The sequence below is a fragment of the Olea europaea genome, chromosome 8 (assembly GCF_002742605.1).
Source record: "Olea europaea var. sylvestris chromosome 8, O_europaea_v1, whole genome shotgun sequence".
NCBI lineage: Eukaryota > Viridiplantae > Streptophyta > Magnoliopsida > Lamiales > Oleaceae > Olea > Olea europaea.
The window spans coordinates 4741239-4764411 of NC_036244.1; the positions used below are offsets into that span (position 1 = coordinate 4741239).

Consider the following 23173-nt stretch of genomic DNA (forward strand, 5'->3'; position numbering starts at 1 on the left):
TTCTTTTCATTGCTACATTTTTTATATCTGTTTGTTCTAGTAGACTACCTTAAATTGAACATCTTTATTATCCAAGAAAGACAATCGATCTGGGAAATTAGACCATTTACCAACGGATGGAAGCGAATACTATGATTTTGCAAACAGCAGCTGTATTTCAAGCTGAGTTCATGAAGATAGTTCGCGTGCTGTAGAGATGTACGATCTCCTTCAATTTAAAATTTTGAAATTTTTTAGGCATGCTTGCTCGTAAAAAAATAAAAAATTTGCTTCATTCCTATGAATATGAATGTTAAGGAGTATGAATGAGTTGATGGTGAAAATGAATGGAAAGTTGTAGAAATTAGAGATTCTATTGTAAATACCTTAAGCTTTATTATGGGTTCAAAATGAATGCATAAGGAAATAGGTCTCTGATGTTCAAAAAAGGAAAAGGAATAAGAAAACAGGTTTCTAGATAGCAACGAGACAAGCATCGACCTTCATTTATTAATATCTATATGTGAACGTGTTTATTTTATGAGTAATATTATTTAACAACATTGGTATTAAAATACAAGATTATATATGCGGTACTAATATGAAGTTAAATGAGAGTTATTATTAGATTGATTATTTAATTTTAAATTTCATGAAGTCTGTCGCTTACATATCATGTTAAATAACATTATTCTTATTTATTTCGTATTCTGTACTCCCATCTATGTTCAGGTCTTGTTTCAATAATACGTTAAATCATCATAGATTTTTTCACACCCCCGAACTCTCCATGTGTTATTTCAGGTTAAATTACAAAAGATCTCGAGTTTCATTCCAAGACAGTCTATTACAAGTAAGAAACTAAAAATCCTATTATGTGTGAGATGGACAAATATAGCCCTTATTTGGGCTTCAATAAAATCAAATTTTCAGTTAAAATGTATTTTGAAATAATGATTTTTTAAAGAATGTAAGGTTATAAAAGAATTAAAAAAAAAAAATTGGATTTAGGTATAATATTATTTTATTGGAAAACGTGTAGTTGAAAAAAAAAGAAAAAAATGCATTAAATTAAAATGGAGTCCAAACAGGGTCATAGTCCTATTTTAATTAGGATATTATCAAGTTAAAATTCTAACAATCTCCATCACGACCTTCGATTGCCTCAGTTCTTCAAATAGGAATTCTTTCATGTTTCTTCAGAATCGAATAATGCACTTCCATCACAATCTTTTCTCTTTCACCCTCTTGATCATGCCACTCGAAAAATTCTGATGAATATTTTTATTTACAGGCAAACACAGAAAATAGCTATACCCCCTCCATAACAAGTATTTTATACTTAGAATCAACACATTTTAATAATTTCAATCTGTTAATGACAGTGTCAGTATCTCTAATTAATGACTTTGAGCAATTAATCAAATGTGATTTAAACTTTTTAAATAATTTTCTTGAAGTACCTTATCCTAGATAATTTTCTTGAAATGTCCAGATTGCCTACATCTACCAAAAATAGGCAATACTCTTCTTACCAAATTCTCATGCAATTTGAATTGGATCAAAACATCATTCACTTCCATTTGTTACAAGATTTTTGTCAAACTTCTCCACAACGTATTTGACACTTGACGTATATTTTTCTATGCTCCACCACTTGGGATTATTCGACGCTCTGATATTACTATTAAAAACTGATATTATTTCCTCTATTTGTCCTCAGAATCCTTGTTAGGATAAATATTAATAAATGTTGGTATATTTTTCAGTCCCAAAAATTCACAACAAAGAATAACCAGAAAAATAAAAAAAGGAACACCAAGAATTTTTCGCTCGTAGGCCTGGATGTTCACCCAAAATGGACTACTCACCACGTTGAGCATCCACCGTAGTAGTTATCGCTCCAATCAACTAGAAATAACCAGTAAAAGTTTCAATACAAGGTTACAAAACCAAGAATCACACAAATCTGCACTCAGACTTCCATTTTTCTCGAAAAACCCTAACTTCAGAAACGATTACATCGAGTAACCCTAAACAAACTGTTCAACACGAGCAGAAATAGAAACCTCATTGTATAAGCACTCTAAATCTCGTCAAGAATATCTAGATTACAAAAGTTTTTAGAAAACCCAGAGGTTTTCAGAGAGAAAGACGAAGAAGAGAGAAAACCCTAGAAGTCTCTCGAAAATCTAATTGCCCTGCCCAACGAAAAGTCACAGGAAGTATATATATATATTAGCATGCATCCAGCGGTTGTAAAGGCTCCATGTGTTATGATATATAAACCATCCAATTTGAGAAAACGCGTTTAACAAAAAACACGCCTTTGTCCAATTTAAACAATCGGGTCACATTCTTTTAATTGATCCAATACTTGGGCTGCATCATTGGGCCTCCAAAAATGTCAAGCACCATTTTTAACAAACAAATATATACAAATAAATGGAAACTAACAACACAAAGATATGCGTGAAAAACTTCAAACCTGAAGCAAATCATGAGCTATCAAAGACAGAGACATTCTAATATATTAAAATTTTATACAAACATAATAAAATTTTCACATAGTTTAAATACATAAACACATTCGAGGATATTAATATTGGATGAGACTACAAAAGGTTCTCAAATATTATCAAAAGATAGTCCATGACTATTTCAAACTTGGAATAAATAAAATATTAAGGGACATAAAAAGCGGGCCTATTGACTTCTATATTATATAGGATTCATAACAATTGCATTGTAAGTGGAAGCTAAAAAATTATATTTAGTTAGGACAATATCAAATCAAAAATTAAATTATATATTCTTTTATCACAAATGTTCGCATAACGATAGGCAGGCTATGAAAATATGCATGATATCCAATTGAAGTTAATTTAATCACCACCCCACCATGCACGTATAGGTGGCATGAAAGTGAAGACCGTTTTTCATATTTTTATTACAATATGATTTGCGTGTTATAATAAAATTTCAGCCAATAGGAAAGAGTTTCTAGACATTTCTAATCCATGTTATAGTTGCATTACAAAGGCAAATTTGACATTGCACGATATTGATGACTACCATTGATGTGACACTTTCATGTCGAACTTGATCGACATATTGTGTTTAATAATTGAAAGAGAAATGCTATGAGTAAAGAATGTTTACACAGAATTACATGAGACAGTCTGCCCGTATAAAACCTGTAAAAATAATTCTGTACTTATAAAATTTTTGTAATTAGTATGTTTATAATTTTCATAAAGTGATATTCAATAATTTATATCAGAGAGAATGTTTAGCTTGACCTCTATTTTTTTGAAGACTTTTGCTTCCTTATATAGGCCTTAGGGTAGGAGCTCATCGCCATCTTCAAGTTACATTATCATTCGCAAGACGTGTACTGTTGTTCCATTTGCAATGTTTTAGGAGTTAGGCGAGGCTAGACCATTCATGACATCTAAGTCGTGGACTATGATTTAGGCCATCTTTTTTTGCAACCTAAGCAATTATTGCCTCCTTCTCATTGATGGAAATGAAAATGATGACGTTAAATGTGACATTTTCCTACCTTTGATTTATGGTTGGATATAATTAGATTTGGAATCGAATCGAACTTGAATTTTTGGGTATTTAGTAAATGGAACCATTGAGTCCAAATTTAATTATAGAACTTTCAGGTTTGGTTTCATTCGATTCAGTACAAGAATTAATATTTTAATATTTACAACAATGCTAAATTAATTTAACTAATTACATATTCAATTTTAGCTCTTATAAAATAATGTAATTCTATCCTATGATATCTTTTGCGCCTCTTTTTGTAGAGTTTTTCATAGATTTAACAGTTAAAATTATATGAAGAGGAAGATAGCGAGCTCAAAATAATGAAGAAATGTGCAGCTGAGCTTTCAATTCGATTTATTTATAATAGCAAAAACGACACTACGATAAAATAAGAGACGTGGGTTGACATTCACTTCGTCTTCCTCATGCTGACAGCGACGACAACTCTACCATTATTTTGCTTCTTCTTCGATTCAAATTGCTTCTTCTCTGCTCACAAAGGCGAATGCGAGGAGTGTGAGCGCTTCTTCTCCTCTACTCACGACAGTGGCGACAAGGGGATTTACAATTTGTTGACGTTAAGCGTCGATGCCGCCGCTCTTGACATGAACATTGATATGTTGCAAACCATAACCAGTTGCGATTTGCAACAGGGGTCGATGTGGTTGGTCTGTGAAAGAGTGGTGGTTGTGCTTGTTTTGCCAATGACGGCGATGATGGTAGCTGCGGTGCTCGTGTTGGCAATGATGATTTAGGTGGTTTTGGTGAGGTTGGGAGGTGATGTATTGTTGGGTGTATTTGGTAGTAGTTTTTGGCTATGGTTGTGATAGTTTCTAGCGGTGGTCGTGTTGACGATGGAGACATTGGTTATGTTGGTGAGATTGTGGTGTGGTGTGGTGGTATCTGTAGTGTTGGCGACGACAGGGTTGGTGATGGATCTAGTGGCAGTGCCGGCGTTATAAGACTCATTATTTGATGTATGTGACCAACTATTTAGTTCTTTGTGACTAATTATTAAACTGACATTAAAATTCTATAATTTGTGACCAACAAATTTTAAAAATATGTGACAGATAGATAAATTGTAATCTATAAATTTTTTAATTTGTGACCAATAAAATAAACTATGACATATAAAATTTTTGATATGTAATCTCGAAATAATCCGTGACTTATAAAATTTATAATTTGTGACCTCAAAATAATTTGATAATATGTGCCTAGTAAATAAGTTGTGACTTATAATTATGTATATGTCACCATTAATCATATAATTGTGATCCTGTTATAATTAATTAATTAGTTAATGCTTGAATTTTGCGTTTTGAAACTTGAAAATTGAATCGTGCCATAGTTGACACTTGACATTTGAATTTTTCCATAGGGAAATTATATTTTGAATCTGAGCTAAATTAAATAAAATAATTTGGTTTATTTAAGATAAAAAAAAAATTAGGGAGATTGAGTTCCTCACCTAGAAGCGAGAATCAAATCAAACCGACGGTTCTCGATTTAAATATATGTTATGGTATTTAACTTAAGAAGAACTGTTCGATTCGATTCAGGAGTTTTGTCCAACCCTACTTTAATTGGTTGTTAAGAATAGTGATGGCGTTATTAGGGATCAAAGTTTTTTTTCTTTTATTTTTTTTAAAATTTTTACTTTTTTCTCACAGTTTACTCGTAAAGATATCTCTAATTGATGACGAGTTTGGACATCCTGATGAGGTATGTCCTGTAGTCCAACCTCAAATTCATTGCTTTTTTGACAATTAAGCATTTTTACTTAACTTTGGTGAGGGTCCACGCTTGGTTCGAGGTGACGACTTAAAGATTAAATGCCAATAAATGAAATCTTTTACATCACAATGCTCTATTCGACTATACAATTCCTTTCTTCCTTATAGCATGATTGGTACAGTTTAAAATTCAATTAAAATCAATTTTTTGATCATTATTTCACTATTTCAGTCGTTATTTTTTAATTCTTCTCTCATAAGTAAGACCCACTTTATCTTTAATAGTCAAAAAATCAATTAACAAAATCCCTACCAAATAAACACTTAATTTATAAACAATTAACGAAACACAAAGAGGATCCAAAGCAAATGTGAACATGTGATGTTGATTATAATTGTAAGACAAATTTGGCTTGTTGCGGAACATTTTTTTTTTTTTTTCCAAATATTACTTATTAGAGCGTTAAATTGTTGGACTTTTCAAAACATACTCATCAAAAAATTTCTGTAGTAGTTTTTCTTTCATAATGACTAATCGATGAAAGCCATCTTATCATTTTCATGGCAATTTATTATTTTGCCTTACGAAAAATGTCAAAAGCAATTCATTTTACCAGTTGAAAAAACTAATAATCATTTTTTTTTAACCTGTCTTATTTTCTCCGTCGAAATTCAATTAGGTTTCTCTTTTAGGCTACGGAACCTATCTTTAAAGCCAACGGTTCTAGCTATTAAAATCGTAAAAAATAATTTCATCTAATACCACCCATAGAATTTGATTAATCTCCTAGTCCGATCGATCAAACAACAACGACAATCGACCTAAGTAATTCGAACCCAATAATATTTAAGTTCTCTCCCTTTCCATAAAATTGGGTGCCTTTTCAATCCCTAAATTCTAAGCTTAAAAAAATGTCTTATAATTCAAATATTTTTTCATTGGTTTTCCAATGTAGGACAAATGTTAACCAAATTCAATCAAACTCTTACCCTTTAAAGTTGAAGCGATGACTTTGAATCAAAATATTTCATTCATAACTTAATGCTTTTTAACAAATAAATATATCATATTAATAATATTGCAGAGCATAACATGAATATACTCGTTCCCTTTAATTTCAAAGTTTGAATCCACTTAAAATTGAGCTCAAAGTAGGTCACTAAAGATCTTTTTTCAACGATTTTGACTTATATATATTTTTTTCCCTTGAACTCTATGGAAAAATCATTCATAAAAGAAACAAGATAGATACAATCTATATAATTATGGTGATTATTATTTACACGGCAAGTTGATTAGGGATCTAATTCTTCAAGGTGGCCCATATATTTATTGTCTTTAAATTTCTTCTCATCCCTATATACTTAGAATATGCTTTGTTAGCCATCTCTTCTTATCCTATTATGAGCACATATAATTATATGTTCTACGAATTTTATTACATTTTTCTTGATTATTCTTACAAGATTATTGGTCATGGGAAATTGTCTTAGAAGCAGCTCTGTCTCTACCTCAAACAGGGAAGCAATATCTTTACCCATTGACGCCATTTTCAAGCTTCCTTCTCCATTGCCCTCTTGGCCATCAGGTTCTTATATCGAACCTCTTTTTCTTCTTTTATATCAATGAGCATTGTATAGTGATCCTCGCATTATGCAGGTGGTGACTTTGCTAGTGGTGAGATCGACCTTGGAGGACTCCAAGTGCGCCAAGTATCGTCTTTCAACAAAGTTTGGTCGACGTTTGAAGGTGGACCAGACAACCTTGGTGCAACGGTTTTCGAGCCGTCCGACGTACCAGATGGATTTTCGATGTTTGGTTGCTATGCACAACCGAATAACCAACCACTTTTTGGTTGGGTTTTGGTGGGAAAAGATGATTCAGGTGACATTTTGAAGAAACCAACTGATTATACTCTAGTTTGGACTAGTGAGTCCTTGAAAATCAGCCAGACAGACCAAGCCTATTTTTGGCTCCCAACGCCACCAGATGGTTATGTAGCCGTCGGTCTTGTCATCACCACCTCCTCGGATAAGCCATCCATCGAAAAAATCCGATGTGTTAGGACCGACTTCTCCGACGACTGTGAGACTGATAACTGGATTTGGGCACAAGGAACAGAAAGAAGTGATAATGAAGTCAATTTCTATGGTTTAAGACCACAGAACAGAGGAACCCAAGCTCAAGCTTTAAGTGTAGGGACATTCATCATCCAAGACGATGACTCTTCTTTATCTTTATCGTGTTTAAAGAACAACAATTTCCCCTCGTCTTCTATGCCAAATCTTAAACAAATCGAAGCATTATTTGAAACATATTCTCCATTTGTTTACTTTCACCCCCAAGAAATTTACCTTCCCTCTTCAGTTAACTGGTACTTCAACAATGGAGCTTTACTGTATACAAAAGGAGAAGAGTCAAACCCTGTTCCAATTGAACCCAATGGTTCCAACCTCCCTCAAGGTGGCTCAAGTGAAGGCTCGTACTGGCTGGACCTTCCTGTTGATGAAGATTCTAAGGAAAGAGTAAGGAAAGGAGATTTAGCCAGCTCCGAGGTTTATCTCCATGTCAAACCCATGTTCGGTTCAACTTTTACTGACATAGCAATGTGGATATTCTATCCGTTTAATGGGCATACAACAGCTAAACTTGGACTGTTCGACATTTCATTGGGGCATATCGGCGAACATGTGGGGGACTGGGAGCATTTAACTCTCCGAATCAGCAATTTTGATGGGGTTTTATACAAAGTTTACTTCGGACAACATAGTGCAGGCACATGGATCGATACATCAATGGTTGAATTTCACACCGGCAACAAAATCGTCGCATATTCAGCATTAAACGGCCATCCATTTTATCCTGTACCAGGGCTTGTATTACAGGGAGTTGGTGATATTGGATTAAGAAATGACACTGCAAAAAGTGATATTTTTATGGATACTGGAGGTGGGTTTTCAATAGTGGCGGCGGAGAATCTTGTTCCGGCAGTGGTGGAGCAGCCGTGGTTGAATTATGATCGAGAATGGGGTCCGATAACTGCGACTAAAGTTGGGGATGAAGTGAATAGGTTGGAAAATTTGCTGAGTGGGGACCTGAAACCTTCATTTGAGAGGGTGGTGAATTTACTGCCTGATGAAGTTTATGAAGAAAAAGGTCCATTGGGTCCCAAGATGAAGAGTAGTTGGAATGGCGATGAAAGATAAATGTAAATTTAGATTTTTTATTTTATTTTATATAATGTTCAATTTGATTTGATTTATATTTAGTTTTTTCGACGATTTTAATGTTCTTTTCTTTATGTGATATTATTAATCTAGTAACATAGTCGACTCAACCTCTAATCAAATTATAACTCTTGTGGTCCTTTGTCGACTAGGATCACAAGGCGGGGTTTATCTAGTGCGCATTTTTGGGTAGCGGCTGTGGGTTCCCTTGTCAAAAAAAAAAAAAATTATAACTCTTGAGGTTGTCTAGGGCCATATTTTTAAGACGCTCAAATTTTAAAATTCTCATTTCGTATATTTTATTAACAAAAAATCTTATTCCACTTTGATAATTCGTAATTACATCATGCATGATGCATTTATTTATTCTCTTTTAAATTCATACGCATGTTACTTATCGAATATATATTCTCATGACATCTCACATTGTTCTTGTACAAGTTGATTTTCTTCCAAATTTAAATAATCAAGCATCCAATTACCTAATTTAATATAAAATAAACATATACAAAGAATCAATATTATAAAAACTTAGACTCGTCAATTCAATCAAAATAATGGCCACTAGTTAAAAACTGAATAATTAGAAAATATTAAAAGTAATTTAAGAAGTTATTCAAAATCGTGTTCACTTCAAAATTAGCTAATTCAAAAAAAAATTCTTCGACCTACTTTTGTTCCATTTGACATTTTTTACTTTCTCTTAAAAGTTCGAAATTTCGAACCAAATTAATCTTTTCAGTTAATAAAAAGATTAAAAAAATCGTTTTACGCTTTTTAAAGTTGGTCAAATTATGGTCGAAAGATGATTTTTACGAATTTTTAGATGAAAATCATCTCGAGATCTTTTCATCGTACCAATTTGAAAGGTTTGAATCAATCATGCTACAAATCAAAATTTGGATAATATCTATACAATTTTGAATTTTTTTTAACAATTATCACATTTTTATACTTTGTACACTCACTTCGATTGATACTTTCTTTGTATTTGATGAAGCTACCAAACACCTGGACTGTTGACTTTTAATTCAATGCAAAAATATCTTCCCAAACGACAGCCCAAAATTATGGACAAAACGCACAACATAAATACCTAAACAATCTGATCCGATTGGTTTGTTTAGCGAAAACTCCGATCACCGGGTAAAATTCCGGTGCCGGAGATTTACCCGGTGAAATTATAGTAACCCATGGATTCCCCAGAGATTCGTGAGGAAGAGCTGGAGAAAATGAATAAAAATAGTCTCGGTTACAGAGTTTTCCGTTCCTGTTTTGCCCTTGCCTTTTGTGGACTGTTGACTTTTAATTCAATGCAAAAATATCTTCCCAAACGACAGCCCAAAATTATGGACAAAACGCACAACATAAATACCTAAACAATCTGATCCGATTGGTTTGTTTAGCGAAAACTCCGATCACCGGGTAAAATTCCGGTGCCGGAGATTTACCCGGTGAAATTATAGTAACCCATGGATTCCCCAGAGATTCGTGAGGAAGAGCTGGAGAAAATGAATAAAAATAGTCTCGGTTACAGAGTTTTCCGTTCCTGTTTTGCCCTTGCCTTTTCTCTTTTAACCTTATTTTTGTTGTTCTTTTGCTTGCTTTATTTGGCTGTATTGATCGGGAATTTGTCTATTTGGAATCCCGTTTCTGTGGCTTCCCGGTGCAAAATTGTATCCAGCAGTAAGTGATTGTTGTTTACTCGATTCTTCTTTTCTTTACGCATTTATTCACTATAGTAGTTTAATTTTTCTGAAATTGATTATGGGACCTGCTTATTAGTTGTTAATTTGTAGAGAAACGGAAAGAATTTGAGCTTTGGATATTGCTAATATTTGCGCAGTGAATTGTCCAAATAAAAGTGCTTTTGAATTTTGGTATAATTTTACCAAGCGTTATTATAGAATTCATTTGTACACCATTTTGATTTTCAGTTAGTCCTTTAAAAGAACTAAAAATTTCTTGCATGCATGATTGTGCTTTGCAGAAGACTTTTGCTGCCATTGTACTGTATACAAACCTTTTAGGATAAGTTCTTTGCATGTGAGAAACTTGAGTTTGAACCTAATTTTTATGAACTTCTGAGAGTGTTCCTGCTCTGTATATTGCCGAAATAATATAATTACCATTTTGTCTTACCATGAGTCAAATATTAGTTGGTCTATTAGGCTAGATCTAGGATTTCTATGCAATATAATTTTTTCCCCCTAATTTGGAACACACAACTTAGATGTTAGAACATAGGTACAAGAAACGTCCATTTACAAGGCAGTGTTGGAGATAGAATTTGAATGAATATAGGTGGTTTCTCTATAACAACTCGAGCTTTAGACAATGTTATTAACGTAATGAGCTATGTTTTAAAGATTTGACTATATCGAAATGTTTTATTCTACGTGTCCATATCATCTTGTATCCTTTTTTCTGGGAAAATACCGTGTTCACATGTTTGTATTTTGTTGTGTCCATGACCTTATTCCGTGTTTATGCTTCTTATATTTGGTGTGTAAACTATAAAATAATATTTACAAGGAAAAATTATACATAATGCTTTTATGGGAAATTGGGTGGGTTTAGTTAGTGTTCACATTAAATCAAAATGGAAGAGGTCGTCATAAGATAATAAAATGAGGTAATCAAAGAGGATTTTAATCTTCCTGATTTATCTTTTGTGATGGTTGTCTTCCCGAATATGCAAACATGGTGCTTTTTTAACGCTATCTAGAATGTAACTTTAGGAAGCAATAAAGTTTCATGTCAAGAGGTAGAGTTAGAGGTAGAGGTAGAGGTAAACGCGCTTGGGCATGACAGTTGCCAAAGGATAATATCACCTCTCAATGTTGAAAAGTGTTCCCATTAATTCTATTTGTTCGACTTCTAAAAGTAATTCTGTTGCTTGGAATCTTAAAAGCATTTTCAATATTTTAAGGAAGTATATCTGATTTATCTTCCTTGTTATTCATCATTGAGAGTGTTTTTGTGAAGCTTCATTCTCGAATAGAAGGTCATGGGAGTTGGGTATGTTGGCCTTCTTTTGCGAAGCCTGTATCTAAGCTCCTATTAAATTTTTAAGCTTTCAGTTATCTGAATTGTCCACATTTATTTGGAAATCTTAACCGTATCTTGCTTGGCTATTTTCTTAAAGGAGGATTAATATATATGATTTAATGAAAAAGAAATGTCTTCATTATCTGTTTCTCTTTCATGTGTAATGTGTAAGAGGAAATCAGAATGTGTTGATCATTAATTGTTGCACCATGTTGGTAGATTTTGGCACTGCAACTCGTTGTAAGAAACTGGATTTGAGTGGGTTGTCTGTTAAAGGTGTAACGGATTATCTCAGCGGAGAATATTACCATTTGAGATTGTTGCCTTTTATTTTAAAAGTATGTATGAGAAGTGTTCATAAGCAGTTTAAATTTATAAATTGATAGAAGTGAGTTGTGGAATAGTGGGTCCCATGAAATGTATGGATATAAAAGTGATTTGACTGTTTATAAGCAGTTTGTAAACATCAGCCAAACATAAGCTAATTCATTATTTTTGGGAATAAACAATTTAGGTCACCTTGCCTTCTATTTCAGTGCCGCAGATGTCTAATGTATTGTGATTTGAAAAATCAGCTGCTCATTTATTCTTCATCAGTAACTTGAATAGTTTGACGCATCCTTTTCTCTAATGAATAATTAATTAACTTGGCTAGTTTCCGTAGAGCCTGGATATTTATTTCAATCTCAATTTCTTGCCCTTATGACTAGCGATACATAATTTCCCCCCGCTTAGGACTTTACTTCGGTGAACTTGCCTTTTTTGTATCTTCTTTTATCAAGTTATTAATGTTTTCTTTAATAAAACTGAGAGTCAATAAAGCAAGAGCAGGTAAAATATTCGTGTCATTATTTTCTGCTATATCATTTAACTGCCCATTGGAGGCTTTATTATTAATGTCAGCACAGGGACACTGATGTATACATCTTCTCAGGTGTCGATCTTAGGTCAACTAAGGTCTGTGAATTGGGATTGTTAAATTATAAAGCAAAGCATGTGTTCCATCCACGTGAGAGAAAGAAATATCGATGTCATTATGATTACTACTGGGCTTCTATATTTGAGGTGATCATTGCTACTTCTTCCTCAAGTTACGAACTGTATTCCTCAGACAAGTTTCTTGTACTGTTGGCTGAATTCAGCAACTTTGATTCTCATTCATTGAAATCATCTGTTTGGTTCATAATTACTAGGTAATTTAGTGGAAACTAATTTTTTGCTAAAACCAAGTACTTGTGTAAGACGTAATGTTATGAGGTAATTTCATAATGTTTATGTTACTGAAAGAGGTCAGCAAGTTTGGGTTCTGCTTACTGCTGCACACCTTTGAAGTTTTGGGGACTTGGTGGTTCAGCTTATTAGGATTTAACAGTGCTAGGAACTAAAGATTGGTTGTTATTTTTCCTTCTTACTAAGATATCATGCTACCAAGAATTCGAAAAACGCGTTTGATATGACAGCTTGGTAGTCTAGAAAATTGGTGGACCTTTTATTCTACATTGAGTCTCCTTGTCTAGGTTTGAGCTGCCAAATTTACGTGTCTATCTATCTTCCTGTTCGGCCTCTCCTTGAAGTTATGTGTAGCAAGCTACGCTGTCGCTCTTATCTGTAACTGAATATGCTTGCAATATAAATTATATCTAATTTTTTTTAACTGGACTTGTTCCCTGTTCAAATAAGTTTTTAGCATTTTCTTTGTTGTTTTTAGAAGGATATCGATGGCTAATAGTTTTACAAAATGTAACTGCTCTACTACTTGCTGGACATCTACATTGCTACTATAACCTTTCAAAATCTACTTCAGATTTGCAATTGAAAACTTAAAATATCCATGGTGAGATTTATGTCGAATTAGTCACATAACCTTTTCTAAGTCAAATTACGATTCATGGTGCCATTTTTGTTCTCAATTTCTATTATTTGAGAAGAACCAAAAATTCTTGTTTGCCTCTCATTTCAGTAACTTCTGAAAATTTTCTTTTAAGGGAAGTGGATGGTTCTTTGGTAAAAGCTAATGGAATCATCTTATTTAGCATTGCACTTTAGGGAGAACTATTTTTTTAATTCTATTTTGTTCATGTTTTTGTTTCCTTTAGGCCTGTTCTTTGATTATTGGGCTTAATTACTCTCCCTGTCCACTATTAAACGCCTTGGTTTGAACTTTGATTTACCAGGACATTTTTTCTGAGAGTTGAAAATGTCGATTTTTGATGTAGCTTTTCTTCTTCATTCTGAAGACTAAAGATCCAAAGTCCTTGCAAATAAAATCAATGTGCTTAGTAAGGCATTTTGGTTAAGAAGATAACTATGTTAGAAAGATTTTATTATTTGTGGACATTCCGTTGATGAAATAAGGTCATTCTCCATGATATGCTGCATCAATTTGATGGAGCTTCCAAGTATAAAATGCCAAATTATGCTAGTGCTAATATTTAAATATTTTATTATGGTGGCAAATAGTAAAAACAAGATCAAAATTCTTCGATAGGATACTTCATTCTTTATGTTTGGTATATGGAAATAAGTCTCCTTTGTGCTATATGGATTTCATTGTCGTGTCACTTCTGTTTTTTCAATATAGCAGGTTGAATATAGTGATCATTTAGGTCAGGCAAGACTTGCATTGGCTGAAGCTCCAAAGGAAGCACTCCCCTCTTACTGTAGACCCAATTTCAGTGATGCTTGGTTAACCAAAAATAAATTCAAGGTAGGTAGTGATGCATAAAGCCTTAGATTTAATGATGGTCAAACACCAACTATATGTGATGAAAATTATAGAGTAAAAATAATTGAGATAGAAATGCAGTGACGAATATAGAATTTGTGCAACTGTTAGTGTCTTCTGCATTACCAAGTGAAAGACCATATTTAGGTTACAAATAACCAAAATAGGAAAATTCTCCACATACCTAGCACAATCAGTCCTATACAAAGAAAAGGAAATGAGAAAACATGAATTTGTCTAGAATCTGAAAATATTCTGTACTGGTTTTACTGTAAAAAGAAGCTAGTAAACAAGTAAAACTTCCAACAGTATGAATTAATATTTTATCTTCGAAATCCTTTTTTAACTGGTTTTGATCCAGAGGATGCCTATGGTACACTAGTCTAAATTACACTGTATTCTCTTTTATAAGCAGCACATATCTATATTTTTTGGCTTATTCAGGTGAATGAAACCTATGGATGCTGGTATACGTTGGGCATTCCTAAGGTGCACATAGACCAGGATGGTTTATTTAACTGTCATGCAAAAGATCCATCAACTGTTGAAATGCTTAGAAGATATTCTATTCTGTGAGTATAAAGCCATCAGTTTTCTTCTTTTTATGGTCTCTTCATGGCCACAAGTACATTTGGAAATTTGCATGCTGGTCTTCTTCTGCATTTCGGTGTTAGAATATCTTCAAAAGACTCTTTAAACATGAAATGCTCTTTGTTTTAAAGAGTCAACACTTACAATTATGCTAGAAGTGGCTCTTTAAATTAAATTAACGTTTTAATTTAGAGTGTGTTAGAGCCAAATTTATTCTCTATAATTAAATGCATTCAAAGTGTTTCAATTTTCAATGTAAGAAAATAATAAAATAATTTGGAGAAAAACTAGTTAAAATAAAAGATAGAGAAAAATAATAAATATTTTTTTAGAGTAGTAAAATTAAGTGTTAAATATAAAGAGTTTGTTGGAGTATTTCAAATTTTAAACTCTCTAAATTTGTAGATGCTGATAAAATATACTTTTTAAAAATATCAAATATCTTGGAGATGCACTTATACAACACATCATCATCATTATTATTTTTTTCTACTTCTGCTGGGAGCTCCGAGTTGCTCTTAAATTTGAGTTTATTCTCTCTTATTATTTTATTAGCCACTGGTTCAGTAGTTGAATTTTTCCCAGAAGAGGTGGTTTTGTATTCAATGGAACTCTGAAATATGATTTTTTAAATTTATTGGGAATGAGGTCTAGAGCATGTTTGGCTAAGCTTAAAAGTAAGTCAAATTTACTTTTTAGTTACTTATTTTAGCAAACATGATTTATAAAGTTATTTTTATGCTAACAAAACTTGACTTTCTAGAATAGTTCTAGAGAGAGAACTTTTAAGCTCAGACTTGTAGTGTGGTGTTGTACTTAGCCATCATATCAGATAATTCTTTTGAAGCTTTTAATTCTTGTATGCAGCAAGCCAGTATGCAGTGAGTGATCGCTGGAACTGATATGATTGATAAATAAATTTCGTTTATTATCTTCCCAAGCATACGTAAATCGTTAAGAAACGATCATCTCTTGAAATTCTGTTATGTTATATTCTCATTGTGTATTTTTAGTGTTTTCTGTGTTGTTCTTTATTATTATTATTATTATTATATATATATATATATATATATATATATATTTTTTTTTTTTTTTTTTTTTTTTTATTTTTTTTTTTAAACATAAGATGCTTTTATCATGACAGATTCACAAGGATATTGAAGACATGGCTTGCTGGTGAGGGATCCATCAGGATATGGAGATGGGACATAATAGCCGGACTTCTTACTGGTTTTTCGACTTCCTTGATATCCATCACCTTAGTTGGGCTTATACGGCCGTTGAAATCTTTTATAAGTCGAATCCACACTGTAAGAACGCTTCCTCTCCGTTCTAATACTGTCCTATTAAAGCGAGCTTTTTTGTTAGTAGTATACATCTCGTTTATGAGTTGGGTCACCATACAATACTTGAAACGACTTGGCCTTCCCTTGATGATATAGTTCACCATGTTAGGCAGCACACGTTTTTCTAACCGTGCTCTGTGTTGTACCAATATGAGTAGGCAACTTGTATAACTATTAAGTGATGATATATTTACTGAAATTGTATAAATTTTGGTACAATTGCATGTACTAGAAGTGGATCTCTTTTTATCCCCTTTTTGCACTCACTTTTTATTTAGCGATTAAAGTTATATATACAGAGCATATTTCACAGAAAACATACAGATTACTCGCATGTGGGCGGATCCATCTTTTTAAAAAATTATCCCAAAAACACCCACCCCACCCCTACTTGTGTGTCTCTGTAAAGGCCTGTAATTTTCTAGCTTGTACATGTAGTGTCTTTCTTATTTAGCCCCTGGTTTGACTTCCATTAAGGGCCTGTTTGGTAGAGATTATTACTCCACAAGAATTGATTTTTCAGTCACATCACAATGGTCCACTGTCAGGCAACAACGTGCATGGCCTTGTAAAAATTTGCCAAAGTGACCATTTTGTCCTGGAGTTCATTATTTAAATTTATTAGGAAATTTTCTAAATGACGTCAAAATTTTTATTAGATTATTTAAAAAATTAATTGATCGAGAGGAAAAAGTAACAGTAAGAAAGGGAGGCATGAATTCAGATGACCAAGAAGAAAAAAAATAAAGAAAATATGATACTTTAAAAAAAAACGTGAAAAAAAAAATTCCTTAAGGGGTTAAACACGTCTCCGTGACAATATTTGTCACGGAGACACAAGTTGTCTTTATTTTATTTTTTTTTCGTTTTTATTTATTTATTATTATTATTATTATTTTTAAGTATGAGATCAATTTTTTCCTTTTTTCTTAAGGGTATTGCACAAATTTTTTTTACACGATTTAAATCGTATCCTTAAGATATTGCACCAAAATTTGCCAAAATTTGTGTACGATTTAACATGTTTGTTTATCAATTTGTTTAACTTTAATGTCCTTGTATTATCGTAACTTGCCATGCTTGAACGTGGTTCCAAAATGCATTGTCTAATAAATAATTTTGTAGTTTGCCAATTCAAACAGTGGATGCAAAATTCACCATATTTCGAGCAAGTTAAATACCAAAATTCACCATAATTTGAGCAAATTTCACCATAAATTTATTTTTCACATTTTTCCAAACCATTTTTTTAACCATTTTATTTTTCAAAACTACTTTTCAACCACATATGAATACACGTTCACTGACTTTGAGCCAAAAAGTTGCGGAAACGATCCCATTCATTTCGTTGCGTTTCTGGAGCATTCAATTCAGCAGCGGCTTGCTCCTGCTCATCTGGAAGTTCCACCTCTGCCGCGTCCGGATCTGTCTCCATCCTTGTGAACGCTTCGTCGACAACTCCTGCCCGTCGAAGGAAGTTGTGTATACCCATCGTGGCTAGGACAACAGCAGTTTGCATTTTGAAATTATAACTGGGCATACAATCGAGTATTTTCCACCGAACTTTCCACACACCAAAGGCACGCTCGATAACGTTTCTGCAAGACGAATGCCTGAAATTAAATCTCTCACGTGCGTTGCGAAAGTTTGGTCTACGACCCGTCTCACCGTCGTAGAACTGCTGAAAATGATATAGTATATCAGAACCCTTGTATGGAGCCATGTACCCAGGTCTACGGGCGAATCCTGCGTCGACAAGATAAAATTTTCCCGGGGCAGGATGGGGAAAATCAATTTCAGGACTATGTATAGACCGAGCTAACATGCGTGAATCATGCGTTGTTCCCATCCACCCTGCATGCACAAATGTGAAACATAAATTAAAATCACATGCTGCCAGAACATTTTGTGTTGGAATGCCCTTGCGTCCGATGAAATTTACTTGTTCGTCCCGCGGCAAGATAGCTTGCACGTGCATTCTGTCAATTGCACCTATGCAATTCTTGAATAGCGGATGCTGGTTCAAATTTGGTACGTGATGCTCCGCACCGTGATTATAGTTTGGATCAGGTCTGATGAGGCATATAGCAAATTCACATGCGGCATCAAGCACAATTTTGAAATAGTGCCCAATAGTTTGCAAAGAATGATTGAACAAAGTTCGAACCTATCTGTAGCCCTTTCCATGGGCTAATATGCATAAAAACATTCCAACTTGTTCATACATATCAACTTGCTTGCCACTACGCAGTCCATATTCGTCACGGAGTATATGAGTGAACGTACGCAGCATGGCAGGATACATCCAGAATTCTGCATAACACTGTTCGGGATTACATTCCATGGCGTCTAGCATAAACATGTGTCCGTTCCTCGCGAAGGAAAATCTTCTAATTCGACGTCTCTGTTCGCGATAGTAAGTTGCCACATCTATAGAGGACATTCTGCAGTAGCGAAACCACTCGATGATGTCCTCTTCGAGCTCTTGCAGAAGTTCCTCCTCCCCGATCTCATCTTCACATTCAGAGGACGGCAGAAGCACACAGTTGAAATTGAAATTCGCCATTTTCACTTAGTAATTGCAAAAGAAGCACTGAAAAAAAAAACCCAAGCTACGTTCCTTGGAAGTTCGAGTTTTTGTGAGAATGGAAGGGATTGGTTGCACTTTCTCTTTAATAGACGTTGCTCCACAGATTACTGTCATTAGTACAAATTAAAATGGACATTGGCAGGAAGAAAAGCTCATGAAAAAAAAAAGATTCTTGACTCAATTGATGGTCAATGTACTAACAGTGGGTCATTGTTTGAATAGGACCCTTGGAATGAGTTAATGTTCAAGCACGTATAGTAATTGGCATGCAATGGCAACAGGTACATAATCTTTTGAAAGTGACATGAAATATTTCATTGCAGTTTTGGATTCGTGAGATCACTTAGTAGTAAAGTCCCATTTTTGTTCACATAGACATGCCGAAATGAAAATGAAAAAACAACACATTTAAAAATGTCCACATAAAACTGCTGTAAGGGGAAAATTTTCCGTGCCGCAGATTTCACTTCGGATGAGCCTTTCTGTGCTCCAGCCAGCTCCACTCGACCCAGTCCAGTTTGTCGTTCGCGTCTTCCTGCATTGCAAGTATCTCCCTATTACGCCTCAGTGACAGGAAGCTCAACGTCCAGAAGTACATATCAGTTTTCTTGTGCAGTCAGCCAGTCGACAACATCTCGTTCATGAGCGTCTGCACGTCAGGAACATTAGGACCCAGCAAATCGTTGATTGTAGCTGCTACCTTTTCATTGGCAGTGGAAGCACGGTTAACAGAGTCCGATACATCCGAGCCGGACATTTTTGCTCTCTTACCTTTTTTGCTATTGCCGCAAGACCTACGTTTATCCCCACTTTGTGGCCTCGACATGTCCGCACTGGATTCAGCCAATTCTGTTTTCTCACTCTCATCACTTGACCCGGTGCCTTCCTCGTCAAGCGATTGACTGTCGCGTAGGTCCTCGAGTCCACTATCTTCGAACATGGAGAAGCCTGTCCTGCACATTGTTGAGGGTGTGACTGCATACTTATCGTTGTCATATGCATCCCCGAATAGCACCTTGAGGCTGTACACCTCCCTACAGTCTTTGCCTTTGAATTCTTTGTAGTCCTTATTTTCCTGTTACACATGCAGAAGAAGTTGAACATCAGAATGCTTCAAAACAGCAATGGTTTCAACATAGCATAGAAACTTGTGTAGTCAAAATTTGAAAAATAAACTGTGTTGTGTATATCGAAAGTAATAGTCAGTAAGTCACCTTGAGTGTTGGAAGAAACAGAGCCCCATGCCTCAAAGCCATTCAATAGTCACTTGAAATTGAAATTACAAGTCTGAGGAGACAAATCAATAGTTTTTCATGTTTTTAGATGAGATGGTCATTTAAGCTTCTAGACAGATTTTCCAAGAAGTTGGTGATTTATAATAAAGAAACGTCATCCCATGTGTATACGGTCGGAATCTTAAGAATAAAACTGGCTATTTTCCTGACCTTATGAGGCGATCGATTCTCTTTTTTTCCCTCTTGAATATGCTATTTATCCCATATGGGGCCAATATATTTAGGATTTCTGACTGTAAACACAGCCTAATTACACAACATTTCTAGTGAAACTCACCTAATTACTCCAAAGTCTTGGATCTGGGCTACTGATATATATTGAACACAGACGACAATATTTACGAGGGCCAAACACGCATAAGGACAGCATAGCATGTCTCCTTCTTCAAAATCTAACAGTTTTACTTTTTTCGCACTATTTTCATGATTAAATTCCAATCATTGAACGTAAAAATTTAAGAAAATCCCTTGGCAAGTCTATGCAAAAAGAATGAATATCAGGATCCTGAGAACTATGAAGATGCTGGCTGGGGAGGGTCCATAGTGAATAGAAAATCAATAGTAGGACATTGCACGAGTTTCCCAGTTTGAAAGCAATTCAATTTGTAAAATGCAAAAAATGACCATATTAAGCAGTGTACCTTCATCTTTCTCTCCCACCAGTCGTCGAAAGCAGCAATATATCCCGTTTTGGAGATGTACTCCACTCCAGTACTGTAAATAAGCTCCATCAGACGTTTGTGTTTCGTTCGAAGACCATCCCAATTATTCTTCAGCTACTGCTTCGTCCAACAGTGACCGGAGTTCGAATTGAACAAACGGATGAGTTGGTCCCATCCGTGTTTCGTGAAGCACTTTCCGTTACGGTGACCGTCGGCTATCACCGTCTCGCACGCGGCAATGAAAATCCGGTTCTCACGTGGATTCCATTGGGCGTGCTTGCGTGTTGGTGGTACTGGTTGGGTCATGCTGGGAAAAGGGTTGGAGGTGGACGAATTTACGTTTCCACCCGTCTACGACAAGAAACGGCGAAGACGAGTTCGTTAAATAAGTTGGGTTCAGTTCAAAATTGTGTGTTCTGTAGGTGCAACAAAAAATTTGGAACTGAAAACACTTACTGAGGGGACATATGGGTCCATGTTGTGAGCTCACAAGCTGTATTCCGGCAAGCAGGTTCGTCGTCATCTACTGCCTAACACGAGTCCGTATTTGACGGGGAAAAAAACTCTCAGACAATAGGATTTGACGGGAAAAAAATTCCTTCTTTGTGCTGCCAAAGCGCTAATTGAAGGAAAAAAATATTTACGAGTAGATCTGGAAGTTCATCGTCGGGTGTTTGTAGGGAGAGAAATATCCGAAATGTGAGGTGCCGGTGCAAGGAAAAGGGGGAGAGAATCTTGGCAGTTGAGAGTGTGTAATGACGGGGCTAATATTTGAAAAATGAGAGTAAATGGCCTGTTGTTGTACTGCAAAGATGTCAGAATATTTCCATTAAAAAATTGTCCAACGGTGCAATTTTTGGTCAGCAACGGTCCAAATTCAGCTTAAAATCACAGCCAGACAGGGCCTAAATCAAACTTGTACATATTTTTTGTATAAATGGGTTTACAAGTGCTGAGATGGCAGCATGCCATTTTCTGGTTTAACTTTTTCAATTTTTTGGCCCAAAATCCAATCAACTCGACATGTGGCATTCTGTAAAGTGGTAAAAACAACTTGTACTTCTTTAAATCAAAATTTTTTTTTCTCAAACTTATTTTTATCGATAAATTCATACAATAAAATATTTTTTATGTAAATTCAAAAAATTTCTTAATTTTTAATCGAATATTTTTCAAAAAATCACTATTTTAAAATTCATTGTCCCCGAGCACGTCTTGTCGGTAATTGTCAAGTTAAAGTGTCCCAGCACACGAAGTTTTCGTAAGAAAAGCTAAAAAATAATGATAAAGACAAAAACAAAAACAAAAACAAAAATACCAAACTAAAAGTTTGAGGATTATTGTATCTAAAATTTTAGACAAAAACAAAAATTATTGTATCTCATCTTATCTCGGACCTCTATGGAGTGATTATCCAAAATCGATGAAGAGATTGGGCGCAAATTTCCTTCTTGTCCACTATTTTTCCAGAATGGTTGGCCCTACGTCATTTTTACGTCTATGGGTGAAATACATATCTAAACAATCTTTGTAAACAATTGTTTCAATCATAGGTATCAACCACAATATTTTTCGATCATTTTGTTCGAAAATTGTGTTGGTGACTTAATACATTATGTGATTGTAACCTATAAATTATGTGACTGTGACTTTCAATCACATAATCATGACAATCTACAGTTTCAAGAATGCATATTCAATTTAAAAATATGACCTAAAACACATCTTTGAAAAAATTGCTTTCGTTGTGTGACTGACTTGTGTGATTGTGATTTATGAGATTGTATATGTGACATTATTTTGTAGCTTTATATCTCTTTGAATGCAACCTAAGACATGCCTCTTTGAAAATTGTGACTCCATGCAAGAACTGTGACCCAATTTTAAGTTCGAAGGCTTCATTTAGAACATGAGAATGAAAACATTGAATCAAATTGTTACTGGTTTGATTTCCTCTCTCCAGATTTTGTGATATTGAAATCCAGCTAAGATCGCAATTAATGTTCAAATTTGGGATTACTTATTAAATATATATTAACCATGATTTATGTTGGGGATCCTAGGAGTTCAATCAACCAAAACAACAATCAACAAACAAGATTCAAGGCAAAAACAAGAAAATAAAACCGGAAGAATACAACCCCTTCTTTGGCCGAAATCTGTCCAGCTTCTTCTTCGATTTATGGGTGTTTTTAGGCTCAGGAACAGCCTCCATGACTTGCAAATCACATTTCAAGAGAGAGGGGGAAAATCCGGCAAAGAACCACCACCTTAAGCTAAAACCGAGAGCTCCACCTTCTGCTCGGAATCATCAAAAAACGAAAGCTGCCCATCCTTTTAAATGGTAGAGAGTACATCTGAAGGGGAAGGTAGGAAGACCATGCCTCTGCCAAAACGTGGAAGACC

The 23173-nt window shown here is 34.5% G+C and overlaps 2 protein-coding genes across 4 annotated transcripts; both read left to right on the top strand.

Moving 5' to 3' along the window:
• Positions 1-6553: 6553 nt before the first annotated feature.
• On the top strand, positions 6554-8558 carry LOC111398589. Its single transcript, XM_023025560.1, has 2 exons — positions 6554-6868; positions 6940-8558. The coding sequence occupies exons 1-2, from the start codon at positions 6757-6759 to the stop codon at positions 8484-8486; spliced, it is 1659 nt and encodes a 552-aa protein (XP_022881328.1). The 5' UTR covers positions 6554-6756; the 3' UTR covers positions 8487-8558.
• A 1278-nt stretch (positions 8559-9836) lies between these two features.
• LOC111398590 lies at positions 9837-16471 on the top strand. 3 transcript variants are annotated; one of them, XM_023025561.1, is made up of 5 exons: positions 9837-10193; positions 12493-12623; positions 14140-14265; positions 14728-14855; positions 16019-16471. In XM_023025561.1, exons 1-5 carry the CDS (start codon positions 9980-9982, stop codon positions 16314-16316), a joined length of 897 nt encoding a protein of 298 aa, XP_022881329.1. In that variant the 5' UTR covers positions 9837-9979; the 3' UTR covers positions 16317-16471. The 3 variants fall into 3 exon arrangements, with proteins under 3 accessions (XP_022881329.1, XP_022881332.1, XP_022881331.1); XM_023025563.1 differs by having other exon boundaries at positions 9838-10193; positions 14143-14265; XM_023025564.1 differs by lacking the exon at positions 14140-14265.
• Positions 16472-23173: the final 6702 nt, after the last annotated feature.

Excerpts from the sequence above, each read along its gene's own strand:
- LOC111398590 (XM_023025561.1), top strand. The coding sequence starts at position 9,980 with ATGGATTCCCCAGAGATTCGTGAGGAAGAGCTGGAGAAAATGAATAAA. Across the intron at positions 10,194-12,492 it reads GTGCAAAATTGTATCCAGCA|GTGTCGATCTTAGGTCAACT; the intron begins GTAAGTGATTGT and ends ACATCTTCTCAG. Across the intron at positions 14,856-16,018 it reads CTTAGAAGATATTCTATTCT|ATTCACAAGGATATTGAAGA; the intron begins GTGAGTATAAAG and ends TTATCATGACAG.
- LOC111398589 (XM_023025560.1), top strand. The coding sequence starts at position 6,757 with ATGGGAAATTGTCTTAGAAGCAGCTCTGTCTCTACCTCAAACAGGGAA. Across the intron at positions 6,869-6,939 it reads ATTGCCCTCTTGGCCATCAG|GTGGTGACTTTGCTAGTGGT; the intron begins GTTCTTATATCG and ends CGCATTATGCAG.